We start from the raw sequence: 18,978 nt of genomic DNA on the forward strand, positions 1-18,978 counted from the left end.
ATATGGATGCTGAGAGATGTAGACTATCCATAGATCTCTTCACTTTGCTCTCAAAGTGCACCAGATTCATGCATTTAACTTCAATATTTTAAAATAATCTTCCCGGGGGAGCATGCCCCACCTAAAACATGTTCACATGGATAGGATACTAAATACATTTTATATGGTGGCCTATGTCCATATGTTTCTGTTTTGGTGGTCGTGCCACAACCGTGCATGTATGCACAAGTCATAGGTGCGCTATACAATAGCACTACACCCTGCAATGTGTGTGAAATACAATAGACTTTACAGCATGTTTTTTTAAATTGAAGTTGTGTTGGTGTTTGTGTGTTGGTTGTTGACTGCAGTGTAAATGATTGCCCCCCCATTCGATTTGTTCTGGAGCCGACCCTGCTTTTACACTTTGAATGTATTCTTCCACACCAGTGATGCAGCTTATCAGCCTACAGATTAATGTTAACAGCGTAGAACCACTTCCGGCAGCTTCTGTCGTGGTTTGTTTTTACCAACTGCTCGTCCATGAATTATTTGGGTAGTTAACAATGCAAAGTCAAATTGCATTAATCACACATGTTTGAATATGAAGTTGGCTTTTAATGAAATGAAAATATTATGCAACTCTTATTAAACTTTTCAACCGGTAATAATCCTTGCTTGTGTACATTGTGTAAAAGTGTCTACACTGTTATAAAAGTACACTCTCTAATATCAATTAGTAAAGTGTATAATACAATGGCTTAATTTTTTTCTGGTTATACTTATTGGAGCAGAACTTTACTTATTTACTTTACAAATCTACCTGAACCCGCATTTTTTTTTTTGTGGAACATTTGCCATTTTTATTTACTAAAAGAATAACCCACTTAAAAAAATTGCTCGAATAATGGACATTAAATATATATTTTAAATTTGACATGGTCATAGTCAGGGTCATCCTATTATAAAGTACTTTTAGAGTTAAGCAATATTATTTTCCAATGAGATTAGAGTCCTTGTGAAGACGCACGCAGTAAATACGTAAAATATTTATGGTCATAGAAATACTCTTAGCAAAAGCCTATTGTGGTTCAAATCAAACCTGATGAAGAAAGTTTTTTATTTTTATTATTTTAACTTTGGTGATTAAACAAGACTTTTATATATTTAATATATGATGTCTAACAATTATTTGATGACGTGTTAGTCTTCTTCTGTCCAAGTGAATGCTGGTTTTACCAGTTGCTACTAATGTGCTGCCCTTTCTTATCCGTCCGCCCACTGTCCTCTTTTTGCTCAACAACATTATAAGGTATAAATTGGCTTTTTGTTGCTTGAGAAAATAGACATGAAGGGTGAGATAATATGAAAACTCTCACTGTCAATATGTAGAGTTGGTGACCTTGCACAACATACCTGTACCAAGTTACTTATGCCAGTACATATAGACCTGAGAACTGTCTGCACAGTAACACGTGTTACGTGCACAATATGCAATATCTAACTAAATAAAAGGAGTCCTTATACGTTTATCTGTCCTTGATTTTCTCGACAAACGTTCATCCAATTGACTTCACACTTGACGAAATATTGTGTATTGTGCATTGCTGAGAAAGGAAGTGCGGTGTGGAGCGAAGCTTGAGATTTACAGGTCATATTTATTAGCAGTGAATTTGTAGAAACTGTGTTATTGTATTGACAAAAGACCCCTATTAACAATTACACCGCTGAATGCCATGCTGGGTACAGGGTGAAGTGTTTCTCAACATAGGTGAACAATGCAATACTGGAGGTCAATCATTTTGAACGGATGGTGCACCAAAAGTTCGGTTGCTACTGGCCTTCTGTTGTGTCTCGTCAGATCTGTTAGTATTATTTCTCTGTGAGTCTATATTGTCAAGTCCGTGTCTGCCATTTCCTGTTTTACTTTGTCATTTCTCATTTCAGGTAGTTCGATTCCTACCTTGCCTGTTTGTCCACGGACCTGATTACCTGCCCCGCCCTTATTGTTTGCACCTGTGGAGTCCCTTGCTTCTGTATATATTCTGTGTGTTCCCTGTGCCAAGTGCCAGATCGTTTTGAACCTTGTGAATGGATGACCTTGTTTTATCATCACAGTAAAACCTTTTTTTGAATCATCTTTTGTCTAGAGTCGTGCATTTGGGTCCTATCAGTTTTTGTGTGCTCCAGTCGTAACATTACGATCTGGCCAACAAATGGACTCAGCCGACTCTCAAACCCTGAGGGCAGCGCTCTGCTCTCAGGCTCAACGTCTGCGGCAGCAGGAGGAAGAAATGAAGGACATAAACCAGGGAGTAATGACCCTGACTAGCAGCCAGAGTGAGTTTCGTGGCGTAGTTACAACACAAATTAATCACCTGGCTGAACAGCTCCATAATGTACTCACACGGTTGGATAGTGTGCCTGCCGCTCCTTCCAACGTGGCTGCCCCGGCCCCAGAGCCTACAGCTGTTTTTTCCATGCCAGCTTCCATGATTCGTCTTGCTCCTCCAGCGAAGTTTTCGGGCGAGTCCGGTAACTGCAGTCCATTCCTAACGCAGTGTGACCTACATTTTACCTGCCAGCCTGCTGCTTTCCCCAGTGATCTAGCCAAGGTGGCGTTTGTTGTGTCCCACCTCACGGGAAGAGCGGAAGCCTGGGCTACGGCGGAGTGGGCACGGGAGTCTCCGGTGTGTAAATCTCTCCAACTATTCACTGAGACTATAAAAAAGATCTTTGACCGAACCACACCGGGGAGAGAAGCTGCCAGAGCCCTGACACAGATCTCCCAGCAGAATCAGAGTGTGTCTGACTACGCCATTGATTTTCGTACTTTGGCCACGGACAGTGGTTGGAATGAAGACGCACTATACGATATGTTTTTGAGCGGACTCAGTGACTCTGTGCGGGATCTTCTTGTTCCTCTTGATCTTCCGCCGGATTTGGACCGTATGATCGCCTTGGCTATACGCACAGACACTAGGCTGCAAGAGCGACGGAGGGAGAAAGCCAGGAAAGCGCCACCTCCTGCACGATCTCCACTACGACCCGGATTTCGGACCCACAATTCCTCTACTACCGTGAAACCTGCTTCGGGGAACACAGAAGAGGAACCCATGCAGCTCGGAAGGGCCAGGCTGTCTCCAGAGGAAAAGCAGCGGCGCCTCCGGGAGCGTTTATGTTTCTACTGTGGGAAGCAGGGACATTTCCTGGGAGCCTGCCCGTTAAAAGACGGGGCTTACCAGTAAGACGGAGGGTGCTGGTGAGCCGATTGACAACCGCAGATTTCCCTTCACGATCCATGACCCAGGTTGAGGTTAGTAATAATGAGCACAGCATAGCTTTGAAAGTACTTGTAGATTCAGGGGCTGACGCTAACCTTATGGACTGGGGGTTAGCTAAACGTTTGAAAATTGCCTCCGTGCCATTGACTCAGACACTTGAAGCTAGCGCTCTGGACGGTACTCTCATGTGCAAAGTGACTCATAGAACCATGCCTCTTAAAATAACCATTGATCATGAACACTCAGAGTATATGACTTTTCATCTGTTTAATTCTGCACAGCATGCAGTAATTCTGGGCTATCCCTGGTTGTGCAAACATAACCCTCACATTGATTGGCGGACTGGTAAGGTTTTGGGGTGGGGAAGCGAATGCTCTCATTCGTGTTTCAGGAGCAAGACTGCTAAAATTGTCAGAGAGCCCATTATAGACAATGACAGGGAACATGAAGATAATCAAGACTCAGACTTCCCTGACCTTTCGAACGTACCCAGCTGCTACCGAGATCTCAAGGAGGTGTTCAATAAAACTAAAGCGACATCCCTTCCTCCTCATCGCACCTATGACTGCGCCATCGATCTCCTGCCTGGGTCCCCCTTGCCCAAGGGAAGACTGTACTCTCTCTCAGCTCCAGAGAGAGAGTCTATGAGAGAGTACATAGACGGCTCTCTCAAAACGGGTCTTATCCGTCCCTCGTTATCTCCCGCCGGAGCTGGTTTTTTCTTCGTTGAGAAGAAAGATGGATCCCTAAGACCTTGCATCGACTACAGCCCCCTAAACGACATAACCATCAAGAACAGGTACCCCCTCCCGCTTATGACCTCAGCGTTTGAACTGTTGAAAGGAGCTAGAGTTTTTTCAAAACTTGACCTGCGTAACGCTTACCACTTGGTGAGGATACGGGAGGGGGACGAGTGGAAGACTGGTTTCAACACTCCAAGCGGACATTATGAGTATCTGGTAATGCCTTTTGGTCTAACAAATGCACCTGCCGTTTTTCAGGCTCTCATAAATGATGTGTTGAGGGAATTTTTGAATCATTTTGTTTTTGTCTATCTTGATGATATCCTGATTTTTTCCCGTGATGAAGGTTCACACGTTTCGCATGTTCGTCAGGTATTAAGAAAGTTGTTGGACAATCAACTTTATGTTAAGGCTGAAAAATGTGAGTTCCACGTCAGTTCCACTTCATTTCTGGGTTTCATCCTGGGTCCTGACCAGATAATGATGGATCCTGCTAAAGTGAGCGCTGTGGCTGAATGGCCCACACCCTCTTCCAGGAAAAAAGTCCAACAATTCCTTGGATTTGCTAACTTCTACAGGAAGTTTGTTAGGAATTTTAGTTCTATTGCCGCTCCTATGTACTCACCTCTCCTTCTGTTCAGTTTGTGTGGACCCCACAGGCAGACCAGGCCTTCCAGAAGTTGAAAAAAGTTTTCACTACAGCTCCAATACTTACCATCCCGGATTCCCAACGGCAGTTCACGGTGGAGGTGGATGCCTCCAACGAGGGCATCGGGGCGGTCCTCTCACAGAGGGCAGAGAAAGACAGTAAGCTCCATCCATGTGCCTACCTTTCCCGTAAGTTGACTGCGGCTGAACGGAACTATGATGTAGGCAATAGAGAGTTATTAGCCGTGAAGGTAGCACTGGATGAGTGGAGGCACTGGCTAGAAGGGGCAAAACAGCCATTTATTGTGTGGACAGACCACAAAAATTTGGAGTACATACGCAAGGCTAAGAGGTTAAACTCCAGACAGGCACGATGGACCTTATTTTTCAATAGGTTTAACTTCACTCTCTCCTACCGTCCTGGCTCACAGAACGCCAAACCAGACGCGTTATCCAGGCTTTTTGACCCAGAGGCTCTTTCCAAGGAGACAGAGTCCATTTTACCGCCCACTCAGGTGATAGGAGGGGTGACATGGCCAATTGAGGCTAAGGTAAATCAAGCTTTAGAGGGAAAAACCGTACCCAGTGGTGGCCCCCCTAACCGTCTCTTTGTTCCCCCACCTGTCCGTTCTGATGTGATTCACTGGGCTCACACATCTGTATTAACATGTCATCCAGGTATCAGACGAACTATGTACATGATAAAGCAAAGGTTTTGGTGGCCTAAAATGGAGAAGGAGGTTACTGAGTATGTGGCAGCCTGCACTACCTGTGCTCGGAATAAGACCTCTACCCAGTCTCCTATGGGTCTACTGCAACCTTTGTCCATTCCAAGCCGCCCATGGTCTGACATCTCGCTGGATTTTGTCACTGGACTGCCTCCCTCTGCAGGTAACACCACCATTTGCACTGTTGTTGACAGATTTACCAAAATGACTCACTTTATCCCCATGCCCAAATCTCCCTCTGCTAAAGAGACAGCAGAAGCGCTCTTATCTCATGTTTTCAGGCTGCATGGATTTCCTCGAGATGTGGTGTCAGACCGTGGGCCGCAGTTCGTTTCCCAGTTTTGGAAGGAGTTCTGCAGCCTGATAGGAGCCACTCCCAGCCTCACATCTGGTTACCACCCACAGGCTAATGGTCAATCAGAGAGGATCAACCAGGAACTGGAGACGTGTTTACGGTGTCTGGTGTCCCAGAATCCCACAACTTGGAGCAAGCAGCTGATATGGGTGGAGTATGCCCACAACACCCAACCTACATCTGCCACGGGTCTCTCCCCTTTTCACTGCGCCTATGGTTACCAACCTCCTCTGTTTCCGGAAGTAGAGAAGGAAGTGACTGTACCGTCAGCACATGCCCTGGTGAGGCGGTGTCACAGAGTCTGGGCAGGAGCTCGCCAGGTTCTCCTGAAGAGTGCTGCTCGCATGAAAAAGACAGCAGATCGACATCGTCGTCCGGCACCTGCCTACAAACCCGGGCAGAAGGTTTGGCTATCTACAAGAGATCTGCCCCTGTGTGTGGCCTCCAGGAAGCTGGCTCCGAGGTTTGTGGGTCCGTTTCCCATAACGAAAGTTGTTAACCCGGTGGCTGTTCGCCTGCGCCTGCCCAGGTCCTTGAGAGTCCATCCGACCTTTCATGTTGCCAAAGTCAAACCGGTTCGGGAGAGTCGTTTGGTTCCTCCATCCAAGCCTCCTCCTCCCCCCCCGGATGTTAGACGGCGGTCTGATATATGACGTCAAGAAACTGCTAGCAGTCAGGAAGAGAGGACGCGGCCGACAGTTCCTTGTAGACTGGAAAGGATACGGTCCAGAACATCGGTCGTGGGTACCAGCAAGTTTTGTTGTGGATCAGAAACTGATAAAGGACTTTTTCAGACTTAATCCACAGGACTCTGGGCCGTCCGGAGTCGGCCGTAGAGGAGGGGGTACTGTTGTGTCTCGTCAGATCTGTTAGTATTATTTCTCTGTGAGTCTATATTGTCAAGTCCGTGTCTGCCATTTCCTGTTTTACTTTGTCATTTCTCATTTCAGGTAGTTCGATTCCTACCTTGCCTGTTTGTCCACGGACCTGATTACCTGCCCCGCCCTTATTGTTTGCACCTGTGGAGTCCCTTGCTTCTGTATATATTCTGTGTGTTCCCTGTGCCAAGTGCCAGATCGTTTTGAACCTTGTGAATGGATTACCTTGTTTTATCATCACAGTAAAACCTTTTTTTGAATCATCTTTTGTCTAGAGTCGTGCATTTGGGTCCCATCAGTTTTTGTGTGCTCCAGTCGTAACACCTTCACGGTAAATAGCTGTACCCACAATGCAGTGAGTCATCGCTAATGCTGTCTAGGCTGTTTCTGATATTTCATCTTCAATTCAAACAAATTGTACTTATGCCTATGATTAGATTAGTGATTTGTAACAATAATGAGAGTACATACAGTAACTACTGTAATATCATCGTCATTGTGGGATCTACCACAGAGGAACCTATTACTGTTATGAAGCCATTATGGATATTCTTCATAGGTCAGGCATCAGGATGCTACTTTGATCATCAATTCACAAACATATATTAAGAAAATTAAATGTGGATAGGATAAATCTCCGTACGCAGAAGTTCAAGGAGCTTCCCCTGCTAATAGGTTATTTTCTCTCAGAAATTCATTATTCTGGACAAATTTGCACCCGCTCAGATTACAGTGATTATCATAATGAACATAGCTGCTGGAATATCCCCCCAAGAAACCTCTCATTTTACATTAAGAAAAGATATTAGTTTGGCCCAACTGATTCATCCTCATCCACTCCTTTACTGTCGGTGAAGAGCAGCATGATTTTTAATTAACATGTCCTAACATCTAAGATTGCGCAGCTACACAAATCACTTCTTAAGGACCTTTGGTGCAAATTATGTTTTAGGTATGATTAGATTAGATTAAACGTTATTGTCATTGCACAGATTACAAGTAGTAAAACAAGGAAATGCAGTAAGCATCTAACCAGAACTGGAAAAGTAGCAGTAAAGTCTAATATAAATATATACATATGACAGATATAAAAAAAAACTGAAGTATTTACACTTAAAACAGTTTAAAGAGGTATACACATTATAAATAGATGTGTATGGAATACACTATAGATCAGGTATACACATATACAGTATAATACAGACACTATACGCGTAATAAATATGAATATACTATCAGTTATTGACCGGTATTGTATTTAATAATACAAAAAAATGTGAGTATTCTTTAGAAAAAATTGCCATTTAGACACTTTTATAAATACAAACAAGTCTGTACTTGACAGTCAGTCCCTGGTTATCCAGGGTAGGGGGAGGGGCGGCTGTCATTGTTCAGCTAGATGATATTAGAAGGGAAGAAGCTCTTCCTTGCTGCTGGTCCTGGTGTGGAGGTTCCTGTAGCGCCTCCCAGAGGGAAGGGGAGAATGTGTGATATGTTGTATCAACGGCAGGGAGTGGAGTAGCGGTGATGCGCTTTGCCGTTTTCACCACCCTCTGCAGTTGTTTCCGGTTTGCGGTAGCGCTGTTGCCTGTACCAGACCGTGATGTGAATAGTGAGGATGCTCTGAATCGTGCAGTGTTAGAAGTTCACCAGAATGTTAGGAGACAGCTTACCTTGTTCCCCTCAGGAAGAAGAGACACTGGGGAGCCCAGAAGTGGTCCTAAGTGATGTCACCAATAACTTTGAAACCGGTGAGACATTCAAACTCTGTGACGTTGATGGGTGTGTGTGCTGCCCTTTGACATTCTAAAGTCCACAATCAGCTCCTTGGTCTTGCTGTCGACCTCTGATTTGCTTCATCATTGTTGCTGATGAGGCCGACCACCGTTGTGTCATCGGCAAACTTTACAAAGGTATTAGAGCCATGTAAAGGCCTGCAATCGTGTTCAGCACAACAGAAATATAGGTTTTTAATAATATATGAGCAGTATTTACACTAGATGGGATGGTTTAATTCACGGTCATAAATATTGATGATGAAGTTAAATGCATCCCGCTTTACCTGAATAAACAAATCACACTGTAATTTAATTGTACTTCCCAGGGGAACATCTTCCTTACACTCAAGGTGTTATGATTAAACTGGTGTTTAAGTATGCCTGCATTTTTTTCATCTCTGGACATTATTCATTTATCGAGCTATTACTGGTTCCTTGCCGTTTTAATCTAAAATGACTTAAGATTTCTACACCAGCGATTGCCTAACACAACAGGGATCTAATTCAGTTGATCTGTTTTCAACATGTTTTCTATCTATCTAGTAATAACAAACACAGTTCTAGCTTGCTACCCGCCTGCGAGAGTGGAAGTGGACCAGTGTGATTTTGCTGATTTAAAAAAAAAGAACAAGAAACATTTTCAATTAAATGGATGTGTACTCAACTGAGTTAAAGCCTTGAGAAACAAACCATAATTAGTTTGCCTCTGATTTGTTTCCATTAACTCTGGCTCGCATGTTTACTTCCTCTAAACTCTAACTATGTGCTACAGTTTAATTTCCTTAAAGAACGTCACATTGCACACCTAGGCTAACGTGCTTACAATATGGTATGTTGGCAGATTAGATGTCCTATTAAACTATGCGTCATTAACATCCATTATTCTGTTAGTGCATCCTTTTAGTTTTTCATTTAATGATATTTGCTGGCCTTCTGTGATTTCTAGAATGTGTGTTGTTGCAATCCGAGTTGCCAATCAAATCAACCTGAATAAAACACAAATAATTACAAATTCAGTATATCACATGATATTTTAAAAGTATTTGATCCCAAAGATGTTTATCTCACAGCTCATTATCACTGCAGGCCTGCAGAGAGTTGTAATTATGAGTGCATTTTCCTAATCTTACACATTTATTTTCCTCGTACAAGACATTCCAGCTTTGTTCATAGTCACTGCACTGTAGATTGCCTGAGGTAATCTCTTGCCTGAACTGATCTGAAGGATGTTTACATTAAGCATCCTCCAGCGCTACGTAGTGGGAATCTTAGGTGAGAGAAGCCCCGGTATAGCTGTCAGAGGATGCGATACACGGCGTGGTGTATTATCCTGTTTTGCACGACTTTGAGCGATCATCCAACATAGTACAGTAGTTTGGGAATTGCCGGAGGAATTCTGAATACCTCAGCCGTTGAGAGACCATCTGTGTACCCCTGCATGACAGATCAGAGCCACTGAATATTCATGCACCATCCCTCCCCTTATCACATTAGATTATAACCCATGTGGCGAGATAGCAAGGAGAGAGGCTGACAGCGCTGTTACGTTGTCAGAGACCCTTGTAGCTCGGTGTTAAATAGCACATTTGCCAAATGGACATTTCCTAAAGTGTGGCACTGGGTGAAACATCCCGTGACAGTTTTTTCTCTGTAGTGAGTACAACAAAATATGTGTTTTGAAATGTACGACAAAAGAATCTACAGGGTATTTGAGTTTGATTCCAAACGTTTTCAAAAAGTGTTTTTCTCCCTTTTTAAATTCATAAAATGTCTGATATTTTGAAGAAGGAATCGAAAGTGTACATGTATTTTTAATATACTTTTAATGTGTAATGATTTTACAAACATTCCTTTGTACATGAAGTCTGAAAAGTAGCACAAATATCAAACATCCCCCCGAAAGGAGCGAGGGGAGGGATTGATGATTTAAAGACATTTTGCAGCTCCGCAGAGGAGGCTGCCAGTTTGCTCATGTGTGAAATATAAACTCAGAGACAAGGTCACTTATATTTGACTTACCTAAATATGGCAATGAAATAGTGTGAATCACTGGGGCTTGAGCAGAAAGCCAAACAATATTCATTAAAAAAGAAGGCCTCCCTTTGCTTCACTTTGAAAGCAATACAAATACTCCCACGGAGGAACTAGTGTGAGTCATTATTGTGTCAATACAGATCCGTTCTGTACTGTAAATCAGCTCTGGATGAATGCTTTGTAATAGCCACATTAATTGTGCATCTCTTACCTTACAAAGTAGAAAAGCATGTTGTGAATAAGTAACTGTCCGGTCAAGACGGTCCAAGTGTGCTTGGGTTTGAGTCCTTCGGAACGAGAAAACTCTGGGGATTGTTGCAGAGCCCATAAATCTTTCCGTTAAGTGGCTGCAGCGGCACATGGGTAATTGATACCAATGTAGTTAGGGTGGAGATGTGACACATTTACAGTGGTGGTGCGCTGTGTTTTATGTGCTCCCGTGGCTGCCACATGAGTGAGGGTCACCTATGTGCCTCATGAATCCTTAAGCAGCTGCTCTCTGCCGTTCGCCTGGCTGGCAGCGATGGTCAGGCAGTTTGTTACAGGACTTCAGCAGTGCGTCCGCAGAGCAGCGTGGCGAACATCTGTTGTGTGTGAAGAACAATGCTGTGTGAAGTATAAATACATTTGCATATGCACAGGTTCTTCCGCCTCCTTTAAAAACAGGGTCTTGAAGTATCAGCACTTTGAGAAGGCAGTTAAAAAAACACTGGGAGAAATGTGTATTGCCTGCAAAAACACGAATGATAATGACAATGAAGCATGCAAATGTATGTTCCATATGGTCTCCCACTGTACTCCATATGCGGATAGGAACATTGTTAAAGCTCGTTTGGTTTTGCAGAAACAGTACACCATTATTAATGTTGGAATAAATGGAATATCAGTATTTTTATGTTTACACTGTGTCCCTTCTCTCTTTTAGGTGCACAGGAGGTGGTGATCAGATGTCCACTCAATCACATACAGTGCATCGGGTCAAAAAAGTGTATTCATTTCAATAAACTCTGCAATGGGGCCAGGGACTGTGAAGATGGCTATGACGAAGGAGTTCACTGTCGAGGTAAGAGCCGATCGTTTTTATCGCCTTGGGTTTAGAATACATAAATTAATAAGCATTCTCGTAATTATGGAAATTCATCAGATTGTGCTCATCGTATTTGGTTTATTAAGATGGTGGAATGTATTTCACACGTTGAATCCACATTCCATTTGTACAATAATTGCTGTAGAAAGTGCTTTACTTGTACCTCCTCGTAATGGAGATTCCTAACTTTAATCGAGTAAATTAAGCTAAAGTGTGCTTTTGTTGATTATGGGAGATCAGGGATCGTTTTCACGTTCACTTAGATACACACTGCCTAATCCATCTATCGTCTGTAACGCTTAGATTCAACTCTCAATGCCTGATGGTTGGTGATGTAAATGCTAATTACACTCCATTTAGCTGACGCTTTTATTCAAAGCAACTCACAATGCCCATCTTCATTATTGGCAATGCCTAGCGGAGCAATTTGGGGTTCAGTATATTGCCGAAGTTCCTTTGAAATGTTGACTGCAGACCTCGGAAGCCATCCTCTAACCCTCCTATTGGTAGAAACCATGTACCCCCTTATCCATTGCGGCATGAGCTGCCTCTTCCCAAGTGTTGCAGTTGGAGTGGTTGCCAAGGTGACTTCTCATCATCCTTCCTGTCAGAAGAGGCAAGAAAAGCAGCAGGGCAGCACCAGGTGTGGTGTTGTACACAAGTTTGTGCTGTTGCTCGCATTTTTTAGCAGCTATACCAAGCTGCTATCGGCACCTGGCTTCTGTGAAGACAGCGTCTGCTATGTGATTGCTGCAATCTTGGCACAACGGTGGCCTCTGTCTGGCAGAGAGCACAACCTTTGTTGACCTGTAAGACAGCTAAAGGCATGCTGGGCTTTGTCTATATGTGAGTGCTACTGTAGGTGTAAGGATACGCTAGCCTCTGATTCAGAGCTGTGAAGAGTCCAAGAGCTTGTTTGTTGGCACGGAGCAGAAATGTCTTGCTTCAATGTGTCACTGTTATGACCGGCCCGTTGGCCACAACAGAAAAACCAGGAGAGACGCTCAAAGTTTCCAATAATCTCTGCACTTTATTCGGCAACACCAAAAACAGCAGAGGGTGGACGAGGGGAAAGGATCACGGTGAGTCCCTCCGCAGCAGGCTTGGAGAGAAACATGACGGGGTGGTGACTCCGGGCAGCTGGGCTTAAGTAGCACCGGCCAGGTGTCCCCGATCACGCTGATTGGTCTCTTCAGCTCCACCCCATCGCAGGACCTGCAACATTCACACACACTCACAGGCCCCAGGCTCTGGGGCCGTCACAGTCACTCCCTGAATTATTGCTTGCATTGATTTATTTACTTGGTAGAATGCCTTGGACCAGAGAATATAATTAACAACGATTGATTGAAGTGTAGAGACATTGTAACAGTATGCAATATGTCTGTTTTGGTTTTAAAATATGCCATTGACATGCATATCCCTTACATCTGGATACAAATTGGATATATTAAAGGTTTATACAGCCTTCCTTAGGGCTGCATGGAGGCCTGTGGTTTTAAAACCTGCAATGTAACTGCAGTAGAATACATTTGATACCCTGAACTGGCTACTTTCCAGATCTGCCCAAATTGTCCCTAAGCTACACATATCTTCAGGGTTAATACCAAAGGGTCTGCTCATCCAACTAAACGGCGAAGCAGAATAGGAGGTCTGCAAACCTGCTCTAAATACTGTGTTCATGTCATGTCAGGTTAAATTAAAATGCAAAACCCCATCTGGAAGAAACGCTCAAGTCAGCCTAGGTAGAACACTCCGGCAGTTCTCTCAGATATCTCCCGTTCCATTCGCTATACTGCAAACGTGTGTCAACAAAGAAACATTTCATTTCATCTACTGATGCTCTAGGGGAAATGTGATCAACATGTCAATTATCAGCCACCTTGTTAACAATATATATGTTCATGAGAAGAAATCCTTCACACGTACTGAAGTATTGGTAAACATTCTGACTGCTTATTGTTTTTGCATTCCTCTCTCTATTATACACTTTTTCTACTGAAATTAGCAAGTATATAGGTTTTTTAAAGACTCCTCTTCCCATTGACAATAGACCAGAATACCTTACTTTTATTCTTTTTGAAATGTTTTAATAAATGATGCATCATGTTTGATGGCTTTGTGAAAAGTATAAAATCAGTATGTTTTGTGTAGTTATTCAACTCTAATATTTTTAGATACCTCTGACTATTGCAGAGTCATCCACCCTGGGAATGTATTCCAATTGTAATCTTTAACATTAAGGAAAGCCAGTGTTATTGGGTCATAGTTGTGTTTTTGTTATAGTGGGAGCCTTTATAGATACCTTAAAAGGAAACCAATTTGAAAACACTCTCATAAAGTTCTTGCAAACAAGTAAAGTATGATTTAAGTTTCAAGTTGTTGTATCATGTGAGGGCTATGGATTTTCTTTTGAAGGTTTGTGTGTGTGTTTGGTACAAAACAACAGCACAAGGACATCCTTGAACTTCCTCTAAAAGTAAATCTGTGCAACTTGCAATTGGAGATTAAAGAAAGATAGACCAAAGTGCTGAGGAACAACAAGTATTTCATTGCAAAAACATTACCTTCTCTTCTCTTTTAATGCCTCAAATACCCAGCAGTGTATGCTACGATCTTGGGTATAATACTCTGATCTTTTCACAAGCTTCAAGTGTTTTTATAAACCATGTTTTTCAAGCCCTCTAATGTCCAGCTAAATAGAAAATAGCCACACTTGAATTCCCTTTAAATCCAGAGGCACAAATGCACTCAGCTGTATACTGTAGCACTTTGCATCGTTATACAGTATCTTTTGTTGAAAGCGTTAGTGTTAAAATATTTTAAAGGCCAAGCCTACCAAACAGGAGATGTGTTGCATATTCTCATACTTTCTTTGACAGTAAGGAAGACTCTACATTTACTGCAGTATTTACCACGAATAACCACCATTCAATTGACTAAATTGGGCAGGTGTTGACATTAATGTAAGTAAATAATGGCCTTTTTTGAGATGTAGATGTAGATGCACCCAACCTTCCAAAAGCCTATAATCGCAAAGTTGCAATACATTTTATTAATTGCTCACTACACACACACATTTTTTAACTGTAATGTCTAAATGATAGAACACACCACATATCTTCTTCCTCTGCCAAAAACGATAATATTGTCTCATTAAATGCTGTTCACACATTTTGGATTTGTATCACTCTTTATATCTGCTATATCTCAAGCAACATCTGCTTTTGTGTTCACTTCCGATAGCTATCTCATGATCAGTCTTTTATTTAAATATTTATGTATTTATTATCACGGATTGATCTACAGCAGAGAGAGGCGGTTCCTCCCTAAAGGGTCTCAAATTAGTTTCAGGCTCATTGAATGGAATCTGAAAGAATAAGACATTAGTTATTACATGTGTTATCAAAATAAGATCATGTAGAATAGCTAATATATGTGATTTGGTAAGAGATAATTTACTGTACAGTTTTCCACTTTCCTCAAGTAAAAAATGCCGTAAAATTAGGACGATGTTTATTTTTCAGTTTTTGGTGTATTCTGCAATAATGTTGTAGCAATATTAAGCTATCCCGAATCTAATGCAGACTTACCATGGATTTGAATACCATATTCATGATCCCTAGAGGCATAAAGGAAAGGAAGCCAAAGGCGGGGTGGGGGCAAACTCTCTCTGAGGGGAGTCCTGCACTCATTCTTTGAAACCCCTTTCTCTGGCCTTTGCATCAATGCTGAGGGTACGACACCGACTTAGCCTTTTGAACTGCATACATCCACTTTTCTTGTCTGACTGATGTCTTTTCACCGAGCCCTTGTCAATGAATAGTCAACATGGCACCTAGGTGTTCTAAATTCTTTTTTTAAAGGCCCTATCTGATGTGTAGGACTGTGTGACCCGAATGCTAACAATCCTCCTCTTAATGCAACACTGCAGTCTTCAGCCTCCTTGCCTGAAGCAGTGGACATATTGATTATCTCTCAAAGAAAACATTAGTCTTGAATTTGTTGTCTTTGTAGGCTTTCATGTTATAGATCAGGGGTTCCCAAAGTGGGGGTCGCGACCCCCGAGACCCTGACGGGGGGGTCGCGAGATATTTTCAGAATCCTCTTGATGTGACCCCTGAGGTGTTTTAAAAAAAAAAAAAAAAAAAATTTAAAATATATTTTTAAATAATTATTATTTTTATTATTATTAATAATAATAACGTGTGCATAGACATTTTGTATTATGTAAGTCTGTTTAATAGGTAAGCGGGACAAATAAAGGAATTTTGATTCTGACAGATTTAAGACAGTCATTTGCAGCTCAAAGGTCACTTTACAGCACCACAGTAAATATCAGTAAAACACACATCAACTATACTAGTATAGTTCTTCTGAACAGATCTTTAATACATTTTTCAAAATGAAACGTTGGTTAATACCAACTAGTGAGAAGGCAGACAGGCCAGCGGAGAAGGCTGCGGAGGAGAGCGGAGAGCCGCCATCACAAAGGCTGTCGACTTCTTGCGCGGGAGGAGGAGGAGGAGGACGACAACCGTAAGGCGGTCCATAAGCAGTCAGACAAGCCTTCATCCAAGTGTCGAAAGTATCGAGAGGAATACATCCAGTACGGATTCACATGCCTCATTATCAATGAAGCACAACATCCCCAATGTGTAGTGTGCACTGAGGTTCTTGCACATGAGAGCTTAAAGCCCGTAAAAATGCTCAGACATTTAAACACGAAGCACCCCTCTCTTGCTACTAAACCAGCAGCTTTTTCCGCCGAAAGCAGAGAGAATTGCAAGGCCAAAAGAAAGTTATAACTAACCAAGCAACAATCCCTACCAAGGCTCAAAAGGCATCATATGAGGTGGCATATTTAAATGCACAGGCAAAAAAGCGACACACAATCGGGGAAACCCTAATTAAACCTGCTGCTATCGCTATGAGTAGGGCAATGCATGGGGATAAACAGGCACGGGAGCTGGAAGCAGTGCCGCTGTCTGACGGGACCATATCCCGGCGCATCACGGACATGGCCCAGGATATCAAGTGTCAGCTGATTGACAGAGTGAAGAAAGGGAAATATGCTTTGCAGTTAGACGAATCCACAGATATGTCAAACTCTGCCCAACTGCTTGTTTTCGCCAGATACAGTTTTGATGGAAAACTTGATGAGGACATGCTGTTTTGCACCCCGCTGGAGCAAACTATGGTGTAGCTTTATTAAAGTCCGAGTGGAAACAGTCCTCCTGAGTAAATCTGATTTTGTCAGAAATCGGGAGAAATGCGGGAGAAATGCGGGAGAAATATGACCTCGAGAGGAAATCGGGAGAGGGCTATGAAATCGGGAGTTTCCCGCGAAAATCGGGAGGGTTGGCAAGTATGTCATTAGGTGAGATTAACGCTGAAACATAGCGTATTCCCCAAATGTAAATATGCACCGCAACAATGTTCATATGTTTACTACAGTTTATGTCTTTAAAGTTTACACCGCAACAATGTTCTCCTAATTTACATGGAGATTACTTTGACTCACGAGTTCTGCTGTTATCTTATATTAAATTGCTATATGTAAAATCATATCATGGTTGTCAGGCTGTTCTGTTCTTGTGTGTTGTCGTTATGCGTGTGTTTGGATACGACTATTAGTGCGTGCGTCCTGTGCACACGTTTTTCTTTTTCTTCCAGTCACCACGTGATAGTGGGGGGTCGCCAGTCTCTGGCACTGTTATTTTGGGGGTCGCGGGCTGAAAAGTTTGGGAACCCTTGTTATAGATGACATCTCACCGTCTTTACAGTTTTTCTCTGTCTTCAACCTTGCTTAACTTGACTCACATGACACTTACTGCAGTGTATGCTTAGTCCCACACGGACAGACGGGACTCATCGGGTAGCACGAGAAATTGAGGTCACCAAAGAGAAGTTGTAGGCTACCAGCTGGGTCTCTTACAAAACTTTTTTTCTCCCACTCCTGTTCCTGCCCACCTCTTATGAATAAACATGCCGCGCGTCCCGAGAGGCCCTTGATATGAAGGTGCCCAGATGGAAAACCACCAACTCTTTTTTGTTCACCTTCAGGAAACTTGCTCACTCTAAATCGTATGCTCCAGGCTGTGCCGTGGGATCTCTGAAGTCTCTACTGCTTGCATTAAGGACGACAAATGTCAGACTTAAACAAATGTTATCTTTAGGGTAGCGCCAGAAAGTGAACATAAACAAATCTCTTCCTTAATGAACACTGTGTAGTAGTGTGTATAAAATAAACAGCTTGGAGTTATTGGAAGCGACATTTGGACACTTTGTTAAAGTATATGGCTTGGCATTAGGCCTTAGATGCAAAATAAGAGCTTCATTCTGATTCCAGGCTAAATCAACGTCTGCTCACTCAAAGTTCATACAGTCACCATTTTGTTCTTTGCCAATGGAAGGGAGACTTAAAAAAGCATTTGTTTTTGTTGCGGGGAACAAACAGTCATGACAAAATCAATGAGTAGAAATATAAATAGTTGTCACTTCTGAGCTCTAGGGTTTGCATCCTGATATTTTGAGCGAAGGGATCTTGCTGGAGACTGTAACATGATGGCAGCTGTGTCATCAAAGATCACTGATAGATTGAAGCCAACTCAACATGGCTGTCTCAAAGTGAATGTCAGCAACGCAACCTTGACTATATATAGTACAGGATATTACATGATTTAATGATAAAATACGCCCAGTTATAATGCGCTTCAATTCCACACTGAATGTACTATTGAATTTCCACCGCAGTTATAGTGTCTTAGTTTTTGTATAATAATTGCCTTCAAATTTAAACTGGTAATGGCATTTTATTAAAGTCAAGTCATCTTTATTCGTCTGTTGTGCCAAGAGAACACACTCTATGGCTATATATGTACCATACATGTGCTTTATGGCTATGAAAATGATACTTTAATTACGTGGACGAGGACACGAGTGTATCATAATTTGCACTTTTCTGTGCAGAGTGTGTCATTGCAAAGAGAAAATGCAGCCATTTTGGTGGGAATAACCAAATAGATCATCAGCATTAGGTGTTATGAGTTAGACGCTGCTGATAAAAACATCCTAATCTATACTCAGTTTTCATAGCAATGATAGTATTGTCATTACTTTTTAATATATAATTATCTGCCCACTCACATATTATTTTCCTGACCTTCTCAGTGCACATATTGCAAAAGGAGGAAACATGCAATTAAATGGGAGTTAGGGTGTATGTAGATCCACAGTAACACATTATGATGATATAAAGAATTACTAGAAATGCAATCCAAAAATAATATAGCATTTTCTGTGTACATATATATAGGGAGAGGATATGTAGGGCTATGTATTTCTATATTTGTTTCATTTAAAGAGAAAAAGCCATTCTGCTGTGTTGAGTTTTCCTATCATTTGTGTTGTCAGTACTAGACTGGCAATCAGATAACCTTATATATTATAAATATACAAAAA

At 42.2% G+C, this 18,978-nt stretch overlaps 1 protein-coding gene across 1 annotated transcript in view; it reads left to right on the top strand.

Moving 5' to 3' along the window:
• The window catches only part of LOC117466354 (low-density lipoprotein receptor-related protein 1B-like), a 351,481-nt gene that overhangs the window by 118,784 nt on the left and 213,719 nt on the right, over nt 1-18,978 (top strand). Inside the window, 1 exon segment of the mRNA XM_034109562.1 lies at nt 11,353-11,490. Coding sequence (XP_033965453.1) covers nt 11,353-11,490 — 138 coding nt within the window.

The sequence above is a fragment of the Pseudochaenichthys georgianus genome, chromosome 21 (assembly GCF_902827115.2).
Source record: "Pseudochaenichthys georgianus chromosome 21, fPseGeo1.2, whole genome shotgun sequence".
Taxonomy (NCBI): Eukaryota; Metazoa; Chordata; class Actinopteri; order Perciformes; family Channichthyidae; genus Pseudochaenichthys; species Pseudochaenichthys georgianus.